The sequence below is a fragment of the Pseudochaenichthys georgianus genome, chromosome 4 (genome assembly GCF_902827115.2).
Source record: "Pseudochaenichthys georgianus chromosome 4, fPseGeo1.2, whole genome shotgun sequence".
Classification (NCBI taxonomy): Eukaryota; Metazoa; Chordata; class Actinopteri; order Perciformes; family Channichthyidae; genus Pseudochaenichthys; species Pseudochaenichthys georgianus.
The window spans coordinates 13068388-13091164 of NC_047506.1; the positions used below are offsets into that span (position 1 = coordinate 13068388).

The 22777-nt window shown below is 41.8% G+C and overlaps 1 protein-coding gene across 13 annotated transcripts in view; it reads right to left on the reverse strand.

Annotated features, from left to right (window-relative positions):
- Window positions 1–1302: 1302 nt before the first annotated feature.
- Window positions 1303–22777, reverse strand: part of adgrl2a (adhesion G protein-coupled receptor L2a) — a 100697-nt gene continuing 79222 nt past the window's right edge. For 2 of the 13 annotated variants that reach the window (XM_034080962.1, XM_034080945.1), the window contains 14 exons: window positions 20704–20887; window positions 19320–19442; window positions 18752–18957; window positions 17928–18101; window positions 16935–17144; window positions 15979–16199; window positions 15278–15344; window positions 11228–11319; window positions 8630–8798; window positions 8292–8420; window positions 7525–7621; window positions 5848–5976; window positions 5112–5129; window positions 1303–3290 (listed from right to left, as the gene is read on the reverse strand). In XM_034080962.1, coding sequence (XP_033936853.1) covers window positions 2443–3290; window positions 5112–5129; window positions 5848–5976; window positions 7525–7621; window positions 8292–8420; window positions 8630–8798; window positions 11228–11319; window positions 15278–15344; window positions 15979–16199; window positions 16935–17144; window positions 17928–18101; window positions 18752–18957; window positions 19320–19442; window positions 20704–20887 — 2667 coding nt within the window. In that variant the 3' untranslated portion in view covers window positions 1303–2442. Of the gene's footprint in view, window positions 3291–3680; window positions 3697–3871; window positions 3925–5111; window positions 5130–5847; window positions 5977–7524; window positions 7622–8291; window positions 8421–8629; window positions 8799–9545; window positions 9573–9869; window positions 9915–11227; window positions 11320–15277; window positions 15345–15978; window positions 16200–16934; window positions 17145–17927; window positions 18102–18751; window positions 18958–19319; window positions 19443–20703; window positions 20888–22777 lie in introns of those variants that run through there. The other 11 variants (XM_034080961.1, XM_034080960.1, XM_071202875.1 and 8 more) reach the window with 10 other exon arrangements.

Below are 22777 nucleotides of genomic sequence, written 5' to 3' on the forward strand. Positions count from 1 at the left end.
ATTTTGTGTGACTGTCAAACTATTTGTTTTTAATATTTGTTAATATTAACAAAGGTTTCTGTTTATGGATAATAAAATCAAACTTTTGGGCTCTCATTCACGGATAAAACGCAGGATAGAAATCAATGATTTTCTTTCTCATTATGCACGTCATTATGTCTGCCATTTCCAACAGTCAACAATCACCTCAACACTTGATTCCTAACTGACATTTAAGGGGTCTATACAAGAGATCACAAAAAAAGAACATAATTGTTCTCTGACAATTTGTAGCCTCCGATAATTTCACAAAATGTCACATAATTGTGGAAAAGTCAAAACAACATGCATCCCACACAGCATTATGTGCACTGGCTCTGACATAAAGTGCATTTTCGCTAAGTTCTGAGTCATTTCCTTCAATGCCAAATGGTAAACACTGCAATTTCCAGCTACCCTGCTGAGATATGTCACTATGCCACAACTGGTGTTGTATTAAAATGCTTCGTAAATGAGCATTACCTGAGGCATAAACGGTACAGGAACTGACTGTGGGCTTCAGCAGCAGACATTAATTAGAGAAAATACGTGTCATACTCGGACATATATGTACTATATTTCTACAACCATAGCCATGTGTAACATTGACCCCTTATAACCTCCGTGGACACATCTATACTCCCACGCGGCATTAAAGCCAACATCTTACAAGATTTCTTACAGCCGGGCTTTTTTTTTTTAAAAATGGAGCCAGGACTATGCAGCTCAATCAAAAATATACTAAGTGGACAATGCTGTAAACCAGTGTCATTTTTGAACCTTTATTAGTGTTACAACCACACAGAGGAACATTTATAATGCAATTTTCCTACCTGAGTTTCTCATCTTTGAATCACATGGAACGATTTGGCTTCTCTAACACAGACGGTGAAATGAGCTCTCTCTACTGCAGCGGTTGAGGAAAAAAGCAGAACAGAAAATAAATCGTTCAAGGTGCTTGGGACTTACTTATAACCTGAGTCAAAAGTGTATTTTGTCCATAGCTAAAATAATTAAAACCTGTTTACTCAAACAGTACCAAAAACACAAAACATTAAAAAGCAACTGGCATTTGACCAAAAATCTCACATTTATTTTATTTGTTATACAAGTGTTGAACTTTACATCAGTCTTAAGTGATGAGCCCCTTGGTAACATGTTTACATAAAAAAACATGAGCTACAGTACAGCATGTTTACCAGTGCTGGGAAATATTTACACATTTCCCATTCATTTTTTGGAAAGATTTGAATAAATAAAATGTCCAAACCCAGGCGGAACAACTACGTTTATGATAGAAACTTTATTGTCAAAAGTCGGTTTCAATTCAGTTGCTCTTGCCCATCAATCTACCACAAAAAAAGATCTATTTCATTCAGAATTACACCAAAATGTGCAATTAATAAATCACTTTACCTGGGTGTTTGCATCCCCATACTACTGAAGTAATGCCACTTCGGCAAAAATTAAATAGACATATTTTGATGGGCGATATCAATGGAACTCATTTAGCAAAAAACACTGTTCACAAGTGGGAAAAAGTGATAATGCATCTTTGTAATTTGTTGAATCCTCCTTTCTTTTAATAAGCCTTAACGTTGAAATATACTACCATGAATGAAGTGTTGGAACCATAAACACACTGTATATCATATGTGCAACCTCTACACAATAGTTTCTCAAACGTTAAAATTTGCAATTAAAAGTTTTCTTCATATTTACGCTTTCCCATGATTTTTTATTTTACACTAGCAATACAACAAAATATATATTTTAGCCATTTTCCTTGACAACAGTTCAATGTACAGTTGAAGGGGCTTGATTGCTAGTGGTTATACAATCCAACTTCATGGTGAAGGAGAGCGACGCGGGACCTTATATTCCTTTTCCAACAGTCTGATCAGGAACATCGAGTCCACGTCCTGGTCCAGGGGTGTTGTATTGTTTACATAATAACAAAAAACAGGCTTCAACAGGGATGTTGGGGAGTGTATGTACAACCTTTTGAACAGGAAATTGCTGATATGATGTAGCCAGTAATGCTTTTTTTTTTTTTATTTTATTTTCGTACCTTAAATTTGTCTCAATTATTTAACAGCAGCAGCACATTTAAATACATAGTTGGCTTGTCTCTTAAAATGTACCTCTGCAATTTATGTACAGTCTCATTAAAACTTTGCACTGCCATCACTGTGCACCAAGTCTGTAGGTCTGCAGGGAGGGGGGAGGGAGGAGGGCGGGAGTGGCGCGTTTGGGGAGGAGGAGATGGCAATGCAGCTCGAGGAGGATGTTTGTAAATGGAGAGTGTGTATGACGGGGCTTCTACGCTCTCTTCAAAAATAAAACAAACAATTCCCTTCACTTCATTAGAGAGGACAGGACTGCTAAAGGGCATGAAGAGATTTGGGGATGATTTAAATACATTTAAAGGCTTGTCACTAACTGCATCTGTCCTTCCCGTACATCGCCCTCAGGGATGCCCCCATCTTTAGTAATAGGAATAATGTAACCATCGCTGCCCCCTCGGCCTATCTGGTAATAGGCTTGGAGCTGGTGGCCGGACCCTAAGTTGGGCATGCTCTTGTAATAAACGTCCTCGTTCTCGCTCCCCTTGCAGGGGGACAGGTCCTCCACCACGTCAGGGCTGCTCTCGGGGTTCGGAGAGTCTCTCAGATTAGGCATACTAGTGTACAAGGAGTCTCTGTTGGGGGACTGCAGACTGTCGTCGGGGTCGGTGGGGGTCAGCTCGCTGACGAAGGTTTCCACTTCCCCATCCGTCCTCACCTTCTTCTGGGGAGCGTACAGAAGCGAGTGAGTCCGCTGGGGGATGAGCGGAGCCTCCAGCTGATGGTGCAGCTCCAGGCCCACCTCGCCCACGTGCACCAGAGACGAAGCGTCGGCCACGATGGCGTCGTCTTCGCTGCTGCTGCCGCTCACTACCGTCACCTTGGGCGGAGGCCGCTCCGTGTGGTGGTGATGGTGGTACTGCAGGGGCTGCTGGTGGTGGGGTGGGTGGTGTAAACTGTGGTGCTGCTGCTGCTGCTGCTGCTGCTGTTGGTGGATTTTGTTACAGGCACGCAGGTTGTTGTGTACTAGCTCAGAGATGATCATTTTCTCGAAGGCAGCATCGTCCAGACTGAGGCCGCAGTCCACTACCTGCACACTGTTGCCAAAGTCCCCATTGCGCAGCGAGTAGCTATTGTTAAAGTTACCATTTAGCGGTAGTGTATCCATTGCACTTGTATCCCTCACCACGTGGTTCAGTGAGTGCCCTGCAAAGAGAGGGAGATGTGAGGGGATTTTACATTAGTCAACACCAAAAACTATCAAACAAAGGAACAACTTTAATGCTGTTTAGGATGCAGTTTCACACAGAAAACTCAAGTCAAATCAAGCCATGCCATAAATCCGTTAGTTAGGCACAATCCTTAACATATGCATGCAGAAATCATTTTACTCTCACAGGTACATTTTGGCTTTCCCTTTTAAAAATGGCTTTGTATTAAGCAGAGCATTGTGTGTTTTAGTCTGCCACAAAAGTGACACAGCAATGAAAAAGATCCCAAACAACATTAATAAACAGTAATGACCATCACAACACATCGGGCAAAAGTAGATGTCAACAGGTATGAAGCCACAAAGGGGCAGGCTACAACACTTACAGGTTTGTTCTAGCAACTAATAGGTTGGATGTGCCAAAGGGAAAGAAAGGACAGAGATGGGTAAAAAGATGACACAGACAGAGGAGAAGTAGTCATGTATCAACATAGGACAGCCATCTTTGTTCTCACTACAAGGGGAGCCCACAAGCAGCACTCCACCATCACCACACACAGCAGGTGAAAAGACTCACTTTATACAACTCACATCATGTCTGTCTGCTCAGGCTATCTGGTCTAAGAGCAGCTGATGTACAAAAGAAAGTAAAATGATTTATTGTAACATGAAAAAGAATCACTGAAAAGAACAAAAAACGAAAACGAAAAGTAAAAGTCTTAACTGCAACTTAGCAAGAGCAAAGGGTTCAGCAAATAACACAAACAAGTGTTAAATAGCTTTTTACTTTTATGAATTTGTAGTTGTTTTTTTTTCTGCTTGTGTTGGAACACTTTCTATCCATAAGTTGGCAGCTTGTGCACCCAAAGCTGGCAGAGGTCAGAGCTCGCCTGCAGCCCGGCACTTGGCCTCCGTCACAGTGACAGTTCCCAGGGAGACCACGGCCACTAGCAGAACAGCTCAAGAATAACACAGCCGCTGCAGAGGTCACGCGCAGTCATGTTAGGAATTTCTCAAAGCATGGAGGTCATGGAAAACAGCCGAAATAAAGATAAATATTAGCTATTCTATGATGGAGCGAGCTGATAAAGGAACATGTGCTCTGCTATGGATAACATGCCTCCTTGAAGAACAACAGACGTAACAAATTACAAAGAAGACTAATGGATATTTGACAGCGGTGTTTTGTCTCTTCTAAAAAAAACGGTGATCGAGAGTGTAGGAGACATGTGAACATTTCAGTTTCGACTTTTTCTATTGGAAATTCGGGGAAAATGACAAGAAAGAAAAAAGGGGAATAACGGAAAATTAAACAGCTGCTGCCATGACATCCAAGTGCTTGGGCCTGCTTGGAGGCAATTTAGTGTCCAGACAGGTACTCTCTGCAAAGGTGTGAGTGGAATACTACTGGACACTGAGACTCCAGAAAGCCACAGGATGACAGATAATTTGGGGGAAAAGAAAAGAAAGAAAAGAGAAACCTCTCTGATAAATGCTTGTTTCTGTCGGTAAAAGCAACACATTTTTGGTCTGTCAGCATCACAAATTAGGCAGAGGAGGGAGAGAAGCAGAGTAATGGGCATTTGCGATAAAGCTGTCAGATCTTGAAGATCACTTCAAATGGATGCATACATCTTTTATTAGTCGTCAGATCAGAGTCGAATTTGGGTGAATAGGTTTGTGAACCACTTGCTCACTGAGTGTGTGTTAATGGCCTAAAGTAAACCAAGTGATAGTGCCAGGGTTTCGGTTGTTTTTAAAAAGCATGCTGAAATAAATTTACATTTGATAGGCAAAGTTAAGTTTTACTCCCATACTTGTCTCTCTGTAGGTCACTAGAGGAAGCACAGGGGAAAAGCACAAAACATGACAAAAGATGCCATTTCAGTTTCAAAGTAGAATAGAAAACATGATTGCAGCACAGTCTTTACAGTGTGAGAAATGCTTGAGTGCCATGTGCTATTGAGATGTGATGATTTTTAAAAAGGTTTTATGTTTATCAGCTATTACAAAATGTATCTATACACAGAAAACGTAATGCAAACGTTGCTTTACGTCAATTTGCATTAGGCAACATAGATTGTGCTTGCACTTGAACATGTTTTAGGGGGAAAGCTCCCTCTAAAACACACAACAAAACTAATCACCTGACATATTCAGGAGCATAAATCTTAATAATCATGCAGTTTATACTACAGCTTCAGGTCTAAACCAATGTTTACATTATCTCAAGGCAGAACATGTAGTATCTCTTTCCCATCTCAATCATTATGTCCCGTTTAGAGTTTGGATAAGAGAAATACGAGAACACAGAGGGTGGGCCGAGAAGAGCCACAAAAATCTCTTTTCTACATGAAAACATGTGCGCGCATACTATGTACTGTATCAAGTATTTAGGAGACAATGATTCAGAAGGAAAGGCGATACTGCAGAACATCCTGCTTTTAAATTTGGCCTGCTGTACACTCAAATAAAGAGACAGAGGAAAGAAAAGAAAATAGTCAAAGGGAGAAGAAAAGCCTGAAAGCAGGTGAAAGTATTAGGTAAGCACACCTGGCGAGTTAAACACTGGAGCCGTGGGGGTGTTACATACGACTGTCTCAGCCAGTAAGGTGTTATAAGGGTTGTTAGTGCCTTGTGGTCGAAGAAGAGGATTTGTTAGTAGATAATTCCCGGTCATTCCTGGAGTGGCAAGACAGAAGAGCAGTTTAGTGTGGCGCAGTCAGTGGACAGTGATTGAACGTTTCATGGAGAAGAGAAATGAATTTTGTGCATGTGAGGAGTATGGTGTCACCCAGGATGTTTAGTTGGAAGTTGAGAAGGCAGATTAAGGTTTGAGAGGCAACCAGGGAGCAAAAAGAAACAACTATTCAACCTTTTGTTCAGATGATTAAGAACGTTTAGGTACCATTTTCAAATTTCCAGGCAACTTCTAATTGTGTTGCAGGTCTTTAATAACTATAAACACATTTTTCAACCATTACTAAAGCTCATCAGTTCGTATTCACTGGTTATGTTTACTTATATTTTTTACAACATTTCAAAATCGAACTGACCTGGTGCAAAGGTTAGACTATTTGAATCACGCATACATTTAACATCTCGCTGAAGAGCAGAATCCTCCTCAAAAGCATTATTTAGAATTACATTTTGACTATTCTTTCCAAACCTCATCGTTTTATTTTCCTCAGCTTGCGGTGTGTTTTAAGGATGTGAAGTATTTCCACTGCCATTTATCACCTGTGTTAAATGCCATCTGTCATGTTGGGAAGTCTCCAGGGATGTTTTTAATGACAGGGAAGTGCTTCCAGGAGATAGAGCGCTCTTTTAGTGCACTGACTCTCCGGGGTAACTAGGCTAATACACCCTGGAGTGATCAATATCCAACCTTTACATTAACATCGCCAGGAAGTGTTACTGAAGGAGACAAACCCTGTTTCTGTATGTGTACAGTTGTGTTGGCAAGTCAAAATGTGCTTTAAAACCCTAGGTGTAATGTTTTGCCTTGTGTGAGTGAAAGCAAAAAGCAAGGCGAAGGCAGAGAGCGTTGTCGCGACAGCAGTCAGAGGAGGGTGGAAGGGGAGTAAAACCCTTTTTTCTCTCGCATGCTTGAAAAGCCATTTCAGAGGAGCAGAAAGCCTAACAAAACACTAAGCACTCCAGGTCAGTCAGAGTTGAACATCATCTTCTCATCATCATATTTGTGCTCAAGCTAAATAATAAATGACAGTTTTTTTCCTCCCGCCCTCATGAATCCCTCTGTAAAGTAACAGAGGTCACCTTACATGCCAGGCAACAAATGGCCTCTCTGCGTGTTAAGATTTTCCTGAAATATAACTTTTTTTTTTTGCCCTCCCTGTTTTTACTTGTGTTTATGTTTCCCCTGAGCCTGGGTATGGACTTTTTGACAGCCAGCACTTAAATAAAAACGCTTTTCTAGCCTTGCCCCAATTTGAGTCTGACGTTAGCAGCCAGAATGACATCGCACAGAGTATTTGAGGACGGATTTTTGTAATCCTTGGTTGGCAGCACAGGGAGCCTAGACTAAAGTCTACATCTTTTTTAGAGATAAAAACATACAGCTCTGTCTTTTCAAGCTGAAGGCATTTATTACGATTAGGATCCTCTACGGCAGGTTGAGATCATTTGTACTTGAAGGAGGTATTTTTAGCTGGATGATGAAATGTGTGCATAGGTGTGCATGTGGAGAGAAATGAGGTGTGAACTGACCTTGGTTAAGGGTGGAGGTGCTGTTGATGTCACCTGAGATAAAGGAGGACTCAGATTGCTTTCTTACGGTGTCATTCCACATTCTCCTGATACGACTCTGTCAGGTCAACAAGGGACAGTCATTAGGACTTCAAACAAGCCCGCTCACCTTTCAGACCAACTCTCATTATTCTCTATGTACATACTACTGACTTTACCACTCCTCCAGTGAAGCAAGGGCAGTGCTAATGTTCGCTTTCTATGTCTGTTTTCAAACTAATCATTGGAAGTCAACTTTTGAACGACTTTGGGATGTTTCTCTCTAAGCCCAATACATCTGGAGGTATTCATAATAATAATAATACATTGGATTTTTATAGCGCTTTTCCTAATGCTCAAAGACGTATTGCCTCATAAAGGGCTATTCCTTAATAAGTAAGGCATAAAGCTAACTTTTTTTTTTGGGGGGAATTTCAGGCTTTTCCTGCAATGTGCTTGCAATGCTCTTTAAAGAGTGCAGTACTGTATCCCATGCACATGACGTTAGTGAGAAAAAGATAAAAGCAAGTGCTAAAGGGGGCAGAACAGAAGAAAGGTTCTCATGCAGTACAGAGGATGCTGCTTGTAAAATGTGGTATAATGTTTGTCACTTGATCTACCACTGAAGCTAAAATGCAGGATTTGCATTTTCTTTGGTCATGCTCATGATGAAAGTATTACAGTTTTAACACTGAGTTCCTCTGGTTTGGTGCTCAGGGAGTCTTTGAGTGAATGAAGCGGGGGTCTACCTGGGTACCAGAGGAGTAGCGAGCGCTGGTCCGGGTGGTGGAGGTCTTCGCAGAGCTGTGGGAGCTCTCAGTCGGCACCCCTCCGCAGCAGTACGTGTGGCGGAAGCACTTGCTGTACTCTTTGCGGACCTGTGCGAGCAAACAGCCGAATGTTTACCGACAGCACATTGTTGACTTTACATATGACTTAACCAATATCTTGGAGCCAGCAGTGTTTGTTCTTCTTATCCGTGTGTGGTGCTCTGTGAATTCTGCATTAAGGAGCAAAGGTTTTTCCACACCAGCGTTTCACCTTGGCAGAAAGATCACTGTGTCTTTGAACACTGCGGCTGACTTACTTTTTTCTGGAGAAGGCAGTGGAAAACGAAGATGAACATTCCTTGGAAGCTGTTGAATATGGTGAAGAGGTAAGCCATGACAATCGAGGCCTCGTTGATGAAGAAGAGGCCGAAGGACCACGTGAGTCCGAGCAGACACAGCAAAGCAAACGCTCCCATGACCCAGGATCTGAAGGACAGATAATAAAAAGCACAAAGAGACGACACATCCAGCATGAGAGGCATTTAGTTATCAGAGAGGATGATGAGTGGGTTTATAATCCCCATTACTATGAGAAACTAAGAAAACAAGCTGTAAACCAGGCAAGAGGAAAACAATAAAATGAGAAACACCTATGCCATCATCAACACACCCCTCCATCCACACACACTCTCAGCCCAGAGTCCAATGCAGCTCCTGTCGTCAAACAGACAGGAAGGAGGCAAAACCTCGATCTGGTTTTCTGTAAATAACTTTTTACGTGTTAGAACATAGAGAACAGCATAATCAAAAAGCACAGCGTGATTCAAAATAGGCTAAAACAAAAAGGCGTTTGATTCTATCATACAGTAAATATTTATCTAGTGATTGTGTTATCAGAGCTGGAGAACTAAGCAGATGTGGAAAGAGTTCAAGGAAAAAAAGGAGACTCCCCGTCTGGTGTGTGAAGGTCCTGTGGAGCCTTCAGACACCAGCAGCGGCCACAGTTCAGCGCTCAAACACACAACAACAACAACAACAACACTGGATTTCAAGACGAAAGACACGGTGAAAGTGAACAATCACATCGACACTGGATGAGTAGCTTTGAAGCTGCAGTTGGAGAGAGGATGGACCGGCGATAGAAAGGAAGACAAATAAAGGAGAGAAAGAATAAACGAGGAGAGAGAATCAACTACAAGCTGAAGAGGAGAATTCTGGGCAACATGTCCTTACTTGATAAACCGTTTATTATCTTCATAGCTAGAGAGCATGATAAGCAGGAAAAGAGAAACACAATTAGATCAGAGCGCATCACAGCGGGGTTAGACGGCAGTGGAGTATAGATGTCTTTGATCCAAGGGAAATCACTGGGGCAATGGAATTATTAAGGGTCTAACTGAGAGTTGTATGTTTTGCTGTTCATGATTCAATTAAAATCTGTGTACAGCATTTGGTCGGAAAACATTGTCTGTGGTTGAATTTGCTTTTATGCTATTGTATGCGTGGGTGGTGTTGTTGTGTGGGTAAAGTTATCTGAGGTATATAGGGGAAGCTTACCCAGGCAAATCTGTATTATAGTAGCCGTCACAAACGCGATAATTACTGGTGCGCATCGCAGGACAGAGAGAGGAGGAGGATGGGAGGAGAGGAGAAAGGACAGGCTGTGCGTTAACTTTGCCTTTACATGCAACATGCAGTGACACTGGTGCTAAACTGACTTTCAGACCAAACGTTGGCACAAAAAACAAACAAAAAAAGACCACAAAGAAAACCGCTATCAATACACAATGTATTTCTGCAGTATACACAAGCTTAAACATTTCTAACATCCAAGAACAAATAACCCCATGTTGAATGTCATCATATTCGGCACATGTGTTTGTTTGTGGTTTCCTTGATAAGGGAGTAGTCCATCACAAATAAACCCAGAAGTCTAAATAAGCTTTTTTCCTGACTGTTCTTCCTGATTGCAGTTTCACCGCAGTGCTGTTATGTTGCAAACAATCATCAAGGAGAAATGAGAAATAACAAACACTGGTTGAAAATAGCTGCTCCAACACAAAGTGGTGGAAGTCAAAATACGAAACATAATTGTACAACATGACATGAAGCTGTGCTACTGCGAGCTACACAACCATATAACCCCAAATGTAAGGGAACAGCAATACATATTGTTTTCACAGAAGTGCAAAAAAACAACAAAACTATTAGTGCTTCAGAAAAACATAATTTCCCTTCCCAAAACCGAACACGTCATAAATGTTGAAGCCTACACTTGATGGGGATGGTGGTGGTCGTGTGGTGGCGGTTGTGTAGGGAAGGAATTTTTCTTTTTTGGGATTAGACGCTGGGATCTATAAAGAAAGGTTTGACATGTTCCAGCGGCAAACACACATGGTAGCTGTTCCACTGTACCCCGCCCTAGCAGAGCTAACAGTGCATAGTTAAGCTGCAGCCGTAGAGTGATATGTGTGTGTGTCATGTCTGTGCAATTCTGCGGCTAGTGGCTGCGAGCAAAACAACAAAGGATGTAAAGACGACTCACAAAGTCTGTGTAGTCATCACGACAGCTAAGTCATGCCAAATGTCTCATTAAAAAACTGCGTAACATTTGAAATCTCCAGAGTCAGAATAATGAATTCTTCTGAAAAAAAGTTCCATTGGAACTGGATAATTTCACACTGAGACAAAATAAATGTATTCTAACGTCACTTGCTAGTCCAGGCGTGTATCTTGGTTAGGAGGTGGGGGAGGTAAAGCATTTTGCCATGAAACATTACTAGGTAAAAACATAAATAAAATACCTCATGAGTAAAATAGCCTTAGTTTTCCTGGGGGTTGTTCCAAAATAGCACCAGTGTTAAATTGCTGATAAGCAGGATAAAGCGGGGTTCTGCGTTTATTCCTTTACTTACTTTATATTCTCCAGTCGGCTAGAGTCTGGTTTCAGGGTGGTGGAGTGCTTCACCATTTTGTACATTGTGATGACCAGGAAGATGAGATTGAGCTGTCAAAACAGAGTAATGGCAGTGTTAATACATGACGATGTATGACGCAAGATAAAGCAGACAGAGAGAAAAAAACCTGTTAATTTGTCTATAAGTATTAAAAGAGGAGAGCCTTCAAATCTCTGCATGTCCACAGACTAATCCAATAAACATCTATCGTTCCAGCCGGCTCAGACTGGCGCCAAATTTAGTGTCATTCTATATCAATAAGAGCATGGCAACGCATTAAAATCCATCACAGTGAAAAGAAAAAAAAGAAACGGCAGTCTGGCAGAAGTCAGGGGGGGAATGAAAAGTAGCAGGAGAAATCAGAGACCATCTTGTTGTACAAAACAACTGCATATCATTTTATGCACATAGTGAAATATTATAAGGTGTAAGCAGCTACAAAGGCTTGAGGGAACATGGTATATGTCGTTCGATTCTTGTGTGGACAGATGGAAAGAGAGAAAGACAAAGAGGGGGAAGGAGATGGCGTTTCTTTCTGGTTTTAAAGTATTAAATCTTAAGGGAGGCGGCGGCACATATCACGTTCAGACAAGGATACTCTGTGCTTCGTTCCTGAGCGCATTTATTCGCTACCTTAAAAATCAATATTGTGATTTAGAGACACAAAGGCAGGGTGGACCAGCAAGGAGCCGCTCCAAATAATTTAGGCCTACTTCGAAAACATTTATTCTGGGACAAACTAGTCCCTAACACAGCATGTACATGCACTCACAGCAGAGCAACTGGACTGCGTTTGTACTGCAAGCCGGGCATGTATAAATAATGTCAAAGAATATCTAAAAAACTGAATTTGAAACGTGTATCTCCAGTAGAGCATATCAAAGGATCAGAAACAAAACAAAAAAACAGCAGATACTGTATTAGAGGGTGAGTAACACAACAAAAGAACAACATAGCATTTGCTGTAACCTTAACCAGGTGAGCCTTATAAGCAGAGCATTTCAGTGTTATCTTGTTATCTTAAAAACAGCAAAACGTTGGCAGGACAAAGAGATGCCCAGAACAAGGGCATGAAATAAACGAGTGGCCTTTTGGAGCTGGACTCAGACTGCGGCCATTCACTCTTGAACAGAAATTGTCCGTGTTCTGCTGCACGCTGCTATCAAAAGACTGCCTGTGATCAATACATCACCCCTCCACATGCAATCAACTCATGGAGCCGCTCACAATAACCCAGGCCGCAAGGAGAGGGGCAAATGGAGAAAAAAGAAAACCCTGAATCATGAACCTTCTTTTATATCACAGACAGCACTGACACTATGTTGTGTTTCGCAGCTACGGTATCAGCCATTATTTCTATCAGCCGCCTGCATGAGTCAGACAGTGGGGGAGGGGTGGAGGGCGAGGACTTTGAAAAACCCTTTCACACAGCCTTGAGTGGTGACATGGATCCAATGAGACAGAGGAGAGGGACACAGTACTTTAAAGTTACCTGGCAGCACGGCACATGTCTCCCTCTCTCCCCCCCCCCCCCCCCCCGACATGCTTTCGCAGCCCTCCTCGGGGATCCCCTGTGCCTGAGCGAAGCTGCCTTATTCTATCCTTCACTCTGTCTCTGAATCATCACTGCAAGCCATGCAGAAGCACCTCGCCACACTGGGACTAAGGAGAAAGCTTTTTTTTGGTTCCTGAAGTGGACTGTGTGTGTACACTGAACTCCAGATGAACTGCACGAGATAAAATATTAAAGGTGCAGATGGAGCTGTCCGGGTGATAAGAACTGCTCCTGACGTGTCATGATCCAACAGGCCTTGTGTTGAAGCTATCTCAAGCATACTAATGGCTCCCCCCACCACTCATTACTTCCATGTTCCCCTTTCATGGAGCTAATACCCCCAGTGCCCAGAGACAGGGCAACCTCTGCCGGAGAGCATGGATCTAAATACCCTCCACCGGCTTTTGTTTTCTGTCAATATTTAGGGAATTTTTTCAGACAGGAGCGAAAAAAAGAAAGAAAAGGAAAGCAAGAAATAGGGAGGAGAAAGAAAAGGAAGAGAACAAAGCATGACCATCCTTGTTCGAAAACAATGTTATTTGGCACAAACATGGCCCGGGCGGCAGGTGGGGATCGAGACATGAGCCAAAGCAGTAGTTTTTCTCTGCTTTTCTCCCTCCCTCATCGACTAGGACAAAGCCAATTTGTAGAGAAACCAGGGTCACGGATGGTGTAGACAAACCTTGCTCCTGCATGCTCCCCTGAGATGCCCCTTTCCACAGTACTTTGTCTTTTTGAGTCAATTGTTGCACGGAACCAGAGGAGCAGTGTGCGATGCGCGAGCCACTGCTGCAAAAAGCTCATTCCTGTCACACATTAGCTCTGCTACAATACATTAGCTCCTCACAGGGTCATGATTCTATCTCTCCGGTCATCACCACCGGGATCCTGATCATCATTTCCACTGCAGACGCATTTTTCATGCAAATCATTATGAAGGCAATGCGAGATTGGAAAACAATGAGGGCCCAATTTAGGGAAAGGAAACATATTCCTGTGGGGCTGACAGAGCATTTGCTGAGACAGGGAGAAATGTGTGTTTGTTTTAATACAATGTTAGCTCACACATTCAAAGCGGGTGCTGAGAGGAAAAAGGAAAATCAATGAAAACAAAAAAGAGCCAGGCTTTTCACCATTTAATCAAAAACATTTCAATCAAACGCCGACAGTAGGCATGCCTGTGCTCTTCCTCCGACATTGTTTAAAAAGCTACATCAAGTGGCAATGTCTCTTTTTGATGCAGTCCAGTGAGGAGACTCGCCTTGTATCCGTTCTGTTACAACACAGACAAAGAGCTGTACCATAGCTTTACTTTGAAAGCTGCTCGCGGTCTGCCAATGGTGTGCAAAGGCTCGCTGGAATTTGACATGTGTGCCCCCTCGCTCTGGTATATTTTCCGTGTCAGTTTGATGTTCAACAGAGGTCACTGCATCTGTAGATACAGTAGCAGCCATTATGCTGGATAATGAACACAGTGCTGAACAAATACCGCCCGTCCTCCCTGCACAGCAGCAAGACAACTTTGCAGGGCCTCCTCACGTGCACGAGGGCAAAGCAATACATGGTGAGAGGACCTATCGGAGGAATACCACCTGCTATTTCTTTTTTTTAAATCAAGGCGGGAAGGATCCCCAAGGACTCATTCTTCTGAGCCTCTCTGATGGAGCGGGAGATAATAATGTCATGACCAGTAAATAATTGCATGGCTCAATGGGACATATGTCATAATGATGCTATATGTCCTTCACCCTTGATGGTCCTTCCCCAAACAGAAAGGTGCCTTTTCTTCCTCTCTCCACACACACACACACACACACACACACACACACACACACACACACACACACACACACACACACACACACACACACACACACACACACACACACACACACACACACACACACACACACACACACACACACACACACACACACACACACACACACACACACACACACACACACACACACACACACACACACACACACACACACACACACACACACACACACACACACACACACACACACACACACAAAAAAAAGGACCTACACAATCTCACATTGCCATCTAACAGTGTGTGCTGTAAACATTACACCTTGAGGCAATTTTTAATCTATTTTATTCCTTTATCATAAACAGTGTAACTGGAAGGCCATTAGGTGATGCCTGTGATGTGAGACTTCATGGGAATTGTGCGAAAGTGTGGTGAAAGTACACGAACAAATCCTGATCCTTGTCAGGTGGTAAGAGGCAGAGAGAATTGTCGGATGCCTCCAAATCTGTCTTTGGCGCAAAATTAACCTGTCATCGCTGCGGAGCAAAAATCCTGCTGACTTTTGCTTCTGTTCAACTCTCTCACTTCCGTTATCTCCCTCCTTCATCTCAGCCTCTCAGTCCCTTCCTCATTCTGTCAGTCGCAGTATTCAAAGAAAAATAAAACCGCTTACCATGATGATAAAGGTGACAGGTCCTATAAAGCTCCATATGAAATGATTGTCCACACTTAGCCAGCACCTATGACAAAGAAACCCACACTTTAGCACACAGTACAGAAACAAAATCAGCATTGTCTTCCTGCTCTAATGGCCAAAAACATATTCAAGGAAATACATTGTTGGTTACTTGGGCTGTAGATATTGAGTGTGTAATTTCTAGCTTCAATTGGAGCTCTTTCAAAGGCTCTTTTCACAGGTTGAACATTAGTACAGTTGAACAAAACAAAGGGAAGACCCCGTGTAACCTCTCTTGATAGATGGGTTTTAGCCGAGATATGGCCATTAATCTACGTAAAAGGTTTTTCGGCACAGTGCTCTTCTCTTTAAGAGACCATTTACAAACAAGAGGTCACAGGAGGGTCTTTAAGCAGAAAGGCATTAATGTAGCCCGCCTCCCCCTGAAACCACAGTGTTGAGTCTGTCAGCCACTTTCAAATGACATAAAAAATTGAACAGCTCCCCATCTCCGGCAAAAGGAGCTCAAATGTTTTGGTGTAGTCTACGGGGATGGGCAAAAAAAGCCCTGGCAGGAATGATGAGTAGATTTATTTTCAAAAGCTACCGCATACAGTCACAGCAGGTAGGCCCAGACAGTTTGCATCCAGCGTGTCTGCTCTGCATTTCCAAGGATGCGTTCAGAAAGCTGCACTTACGCTTTCTTGGTCCCGTAGCTCCTGTAGTCGATCGCTGCGGAGACACCGACCACGATGGCAGGGAAGAGGTAACCAGACACGTAGTAATACTTCTTCCGAGAGTATTCACTTTCAAAGACCTCCACAAGCATGAGGTACAGCTGGACCCCTTCAAGACACATCCAGGAGAAGGAAGCCAGGAAGAAGAAGTGGAGGATCCCCGCGATGATGGCACATCCAATCTGAGATAAAACAACACCGATTTAGACTTATGAATTTTTTTTAAAGAAATAAAATGTAATCCATTTAAAAAATAAAAGGTTTTTAAGTTAACCTGAAGTCGAACAATTATTATATATTACAAGATGGATATTCGTAGCGGTTCTTTTATTGAAAATTGTATATCATAAACCGTATGTCTATTAAAACCCGTTGAAAACACACCACTGCTGCCTCACCCATTCAGTGAAAATTGATGAAAAAAGTAATGAATATTCATTCACCACATGGACTCTGACTATGCACAGGCTTAGATTCCCATCAGTACGGCAGCAATTTAAAATACCATTTGGATGTAGGGTTACATTTAGTAGATTTAATCATGCAGCTCAGGATTTCAAGCTTAGATTTCCCAGCTTTATGCAAAAAAACTATTTTTTGTGCTTGAGAGAAAGTGTAGGTAAAAAGAAAGGAAAATAGTATGAATGCAGAGTCAGCCATGGCAACGCTGGCTTTAAGTGAAAGAGGGGAAAAGAGCTGTCAAGTGGAAGACACAGCCCTTTAGTAATGTCTATTAATGTTGCTGTCCCACTCATGTCATGTTGAGGACAGGCAGAGAAGGTTAGAAACAAACAATGCTTAACGACTCATCAATTTCCCCCTGAAAGGGTCTATTGTTTTGTTTGGGGGTGAAAGGAGATGAAGTGAGAGGGAATGAATCAAACTCAAATCAATGGGGTGAAATCCTTCCAGCTTACCTTGGGTTCCGTCATATCGATACCGATTAGGAATATTAACTCTGCGATGAAGAGATTGATGCACAAGTTCTTGTGGATTGTGTTGCGATCGCTCTGCAGGCCCCGGAAGAAGCAGAAGGTGAAGATGCTGATGGTGAGGCAGACGAGGGACACCACGATCCCAACGCGAGTGATGACCGTCAGAAGCAGCTCGTGCACTCTGTCGTGAATCTGGAAGAAACAAAAGGTAAACAGCAACACATTTAAAAATGAGTTTCTAAAAAGAAAGATGACAATATGGTTTTCTTTCAGTTCTGCCATAAATACTTCATTTGTTGTTATTTATTGTTATGTTTGTCTTTAATCATTTGACCTTATCAGAAGCATTTCTATTACATCAAAATGATCAATTATGCTAAAAAATAAACTAACCCTTTACATTCTCCCTGTCCTCCTTCCAACCCCATGGATATGTATGAGGCCACAAAATGGATTCATCAAAATTAAGTGATTTCGTTTTTTTACTTGAAAAGTCAATTTCCTTTCAATTTACAAAATAACAAGCACATTTTAGGAATGAAAAAGGCAAGACATTTTACTTTAAATTTTATATTTGAATGAAGTGTAACCCACTTTATATTGGGATTCTTGTATGCCATATTTGTAACCGTAGGGTTGGTTTAAGTTTTGTACTTTTTAGGAAATGCATATTTTGTGCTAATGTAGGAAATGTGATGTGTGTTTTTCAAACAAATCTACGGGGATAGCATTGCAACAACGGAAAATAGTCATGTTATTATAATTATGTAATCATTAATAAAAAAATATTCCAGCTATTTATTATTGAAAATGTTTTTGTTTCCACTATTCTTTTCTGATCCTGGTAATCTAGAAATGGTGATAATTGGGGTTTTAGCTTTGCTTAAGAGAAAGGAAAACATGTTAGGAATATTAAACTTCAGTTTTAAAGAGTAATCAGTTAAAATATTGATTTAAAAAAATGATGTGACATACTGAAGTTTCACGGTGCGCCATGAGGATTGCAAAGTTGGTGAGATGGCTGCAGGAGCAAGTGGTGTGGGTTTTATTGGAGTCCAGGAGTTTGCACCCTTGGGTGGACCAGTGGCCCATCATGCTCCTCTCAGAGTAATTCCAGAAGGAGCAATTGGAGTTGAAGTAGTGCTCAATCTGCAGATAACAAGAGATATGGTTAAGTGTCCAAATAATTGACTGCCTGAAATTGAAGTACATGTAGAACACGGAGGACATTTACCCCCTACTCTTACAAAGTATGTCATGCACTGATATAGATGAGGATTTTTCACTTCACAGCTCTCATGAAGCAATTCATATGTTGCATCTCATTTGGCACATGCTTGCCAAATCAACCGAAGCATAGTCTGGTACATGAGGCCTTAATAACAGAGGAGCAGAATTGTTTGACGGCATGTCTTTGGAATTGCAAAATGTCTCTGATAAAGAATGGAGTCACGCGTAGCCCTCTGGGAACTCTAGTGACAACTTTAAAAGACGAAAGATAATTGGTGCTCCAGTAATTTCATCCTAGATCGTACGGCTAATCTAGGAGTTAATTTCCCGCACTATAAAATAAAATGGGTATCATTTATATCCCAATGTTGATTAAAGAATTAGTTTTCATTAAGAATTCACTTAGGTTCTAAAGACTCCTTTAATTTGATGTTCAATGAGTTAAATAAACTGCAGACTGACCTAGCCCGACATTTACAATTCAAATTGCAGATCTCCGTCTACTCTCAATGTTCCCTCCTGGTGTTATTTAATATGACCTCTCCATTCACTCCAGCAGAGACACTCACATCGATGTGCTCCAGGGTAAAAATCACTGGGTCGTTAATGAATACGCGGCTGGACTCTTTGTTGATGGAGGCAGCGATGATGTCAGAGTTGACAGCCACAGACACGTTGCGGCCGTAAGCCTCGTTGGCCATCTTGATGGTTGTGTTTTCAGCGCTGAGAAACTGGCCCAGATTTTTATAGAGCACAAAAACCAGCTTGGCAACTCCTGTAAAGAGTGAAAGACGAAGAGAGACATCAGAGGTTGAGAAACTACATTTATTCCAATGAAATTCAATTTAAAATATTCAACAAAGGAACGGCAGAAATGAGTGAAAGATGAGTGAGAGATAGAGACAGAACGCTTTTAAAAAGCCTGTCATTTTCAGCTCAATTCACAGGGCTTGGAGTTTTTGAGATAAACTCCATTGTTGTGCTTATACACTCAAACCAACTATTTAGCTTTTCACAAAAACAATAATGAGAGCCATAGTTAAACACACATTGAATAAGCAGTTTTCTCTGAGAGTGGGCAGAACATTTAGCACAACTTTTACTTTTCTTTTGTTTGTTATGTCTTAGTGAGCTTACCATTCCGACTGTTGAGCTTCACAGTGTTTGCCGACAGCTGGATTGAGATACCGCCCTTGCTGGACTGTGGAAATTTAAAATCCTGGACCTGGCCATCTGTGCTGAGCACATACACATCCAGAACTGCAGAAAGACAGAGGATGGGTTAGAGATGAAAGGACGAGAGAATGGACCGGAGAATATATTGATGCCCACGCATTTTCTTCACAAACTGAAATGTTGGCACAGAACAAAAGATAGTGAGTTTGTTACGACCCTGGGTCGTTAGGTCATTTGTGTGTATATTTTTCCCTCCTTCTGTGTCTGTGAGTGTGAGTGTGTGTGTGTGTGTGTGTGTGAGAGTGAGCAAGCAGGTGTTGCCCGTTAGCTGATTAGCTACCCTCGTCAGGCTGATTGGTCCACCTGAGGAGACGGGAGAATTTTAAGCTGAAGCCGTGCAGTTCCTCGGCCGCTCTCTCTCATCGACCTCTCCTACTCCGTGTCTGTTGTAGTAGATCTGATCTGTTGTTCTGTGTGGCTAAAAGTTACCGGTCCCTGTTGTACGTTTTTTGTATCTTTGTAACGCTAAGCTAATGTAATCTGTCTTGAAGACACGCTTTGATTTGCCTAGGAGTGGGGAAACCCTTTTCTTTAGTTTAAATCCCGTTTTCTCCTGTTTTTCGTTAGGTAAGAATCCTGTATTTTATTTTATTTCTTTTATTAGGCAAAAGGTTTATTTGTTTATGTGGGTTTATCTCGCCTCTTTTAAAAAAACAGGTAATTAAAATTACCTAACGCATTTTCCTGTGTCAGTGACCGTTTCTTGGGAGTGGGGAGAGTGCAACTTTGTGCTGCACCTAGGTTCCCCTAGGCCTGGGTGTAACAGAGCTGCACAATAAAAATGTCAAACAAAGTGATCATTTCATCCCTGAGAGACTCTTACTAATATGAATAAAACAACACTGCTGAGGAAAGAAATAACTAAAGAAAAGCCGTCCTTATATGGTCTAACAGCAGAATAAAATAAAAAAGGAAGCTGTGGATAAACAATGTCTTTATTCTGACTCCACAGCAGGCTAATGTTCACATTATTGTATAGAGTTTCAAGGTCTAGACTCACACATTTATAAACTAAGCGTGCGTAATCAGAGAATCCAGTCTATTTAATTGTCTGATATTCATCACTTTGTCAGTAAGCGACTCGTTAAACCTAATATGCGTTGCTTTCCTTTCCCCCCAAGGTTTAAATGCTTACTATGAAAACAAAGTCCCTTTTTATGTGGCGGCCTTGTTTTCCTATCACAACAAATACTCTCTCAATTAATTGGAAGTAATCAAATTAACTGAGCTTGCATCAATCAAGAGCTCTTGTCATTTGCTTACCACAAACTCTTGCTTTACTTACTTATGTTGTCTGCAGGAACTTTAACAATGGCAGGCTCCATGAGGTTGTCGGCGAGGACAAACGCCCCCTCCTCCAAAGTATCCAGTAACATGGTGGCTGCGTGCGTCTGCTCCGTGCTGTTCATGTCGTGCCAGGACTTCAAGGCCTCCGGTCGCAGAAGGTTATCTACCGTGTCCACAATGGCCTGTGTCGAAGCAGACGAACAAACACACACACACACACACACACACACACACACACACACACACACACACACACACAAAAAAGGTACTTGAGTGACTCTGAGAAAAGAACACAGTTTGTGCAAGCATTAGCAGGAGCATGCAGACACTGAATAGATGCAATGCTGTGGAGAAGCATCACTTCTGTGAGGAATCAAATAAATCAATGTGATGGAAAAAAAAGTCATAGAGGACACTGTTTGTTGGGTGTATATACAGTATGACATGATAGATTAATTAGAGCCATTTACAGAACAAGAACAACATTTTGCAAGTGCGATGATCATGAAGGATGAACTGCATGAAAGGAAAAACAGGAGCATCACGAGAGATGGTGCGGATTCAATTTATTTTTCAAGGACGCGGCATCAGGGCAGACATTTAGGGTCACAGCCTATCAGCTCAGTCCAATAACAGGATAATAAGACATGGCCCGCTTAAAGAGCCAAAAGCTGCAATTAAAATTCTCTAATTACAAATTGGTCTGTATGTAGATTTAGTTTATCTTACACTTTATCTTCTAGTCGTCAATGCCATATACTTAGCTGTAAAAATGTCATTAAGAAACCCGGCAAAAAGCACTTCAAAAATAAATATGGTAAGAATTTCACTTGATGTGTATCCTTCACGCAACAATGTTTCCAGCCTCTCACTCTCTGCCACCTGAACCAGCTTAGGGCAAAAACACCAGATACATTAGGCGTAAGATCCAGGCTGAGTTTTCTTCGTAGAAATAATCAAATCAATGAGTCTAATCAGGGAATCAATGTCGGCACGGCCGGCGGAAAGGTTGGGGGGCAGCTGTTAGTGATGTTGCGTCAAGTATGGCAGATGTCAGATAATGCTGACTCAACAATGTCTGTCCTAAATCTTCGCATGACACCATTAACATCGACACACCCCTCTAACACGGCCGACTTCTCTCACCTCAAATCTACATGTTGTTGTTAAAAAACAAATGATGATGAGTCATCTTTAGGGAGCTTGTGTGACTACAGACATATATTGTATTCCCTTTTCCTCTTTTCTTTTTATGAACGCACGACCATTGACTGGTTAATTAGCCCGATCCATTTTAATACCGTCCCGAAGGAGAGATTTGGATTGAGGGGGGTGACTTTGGTGGCAGGTGGAGGAGGACACTGATCTCCCTGATGGTGGAGGGATATTTATGGCCAAAATACTTTGATGTAGGAACCTAGGACGATAGCTTTCAAGAAGAAGGGGGAGAAAATGGTTTAACCCGTCTAACCCTATTAACCAAATAGAGCTTAAGATTTGCAACTTTAATTTAAGAAACAATGACTTGTATGACCTAAAACCTATGTCCTTGTGAAACAAGAGCCACCATTTTGATTTGACATGCAGTAAAAGGTCAGGTAATGGTCCTTGAAAAAAGAAAAGAAAAGAGGATTTTAATAAATCACAAGTGAGCTGTGTTTGATGCAATATTCAAGAGGGTTTTATATTGAATGGAGCAGTGGTATAAAAGCAAAACATTTAACAGAGCAGCAAATCCTTCAGCAAATAAATAATGAGAGGGATGTAGGAACAGGATGTTTGTTTGAGTTGCGATATTATGCATCCAGACGTGCAATCTCGAGTCAACACTAAGAAAACATATAATAGGGAACAGAATGAAAAACGAAATACACCATTGCTGCCAACGCATAGAGGGGGAACAACACAGAGACACATCCATGTAAAGAAGCCATCTCTGTAATAGGAGATTTCTTTGACTTTAGAGAGCACTTAAGGTACGATTGTGTCTGTGTGTAAGGCAATAAAGCAGGAAGCACAGGGAGGAGGGAGAACATGACAGTGCAGAGGGGACATGCTGCTGAACTGGGGCT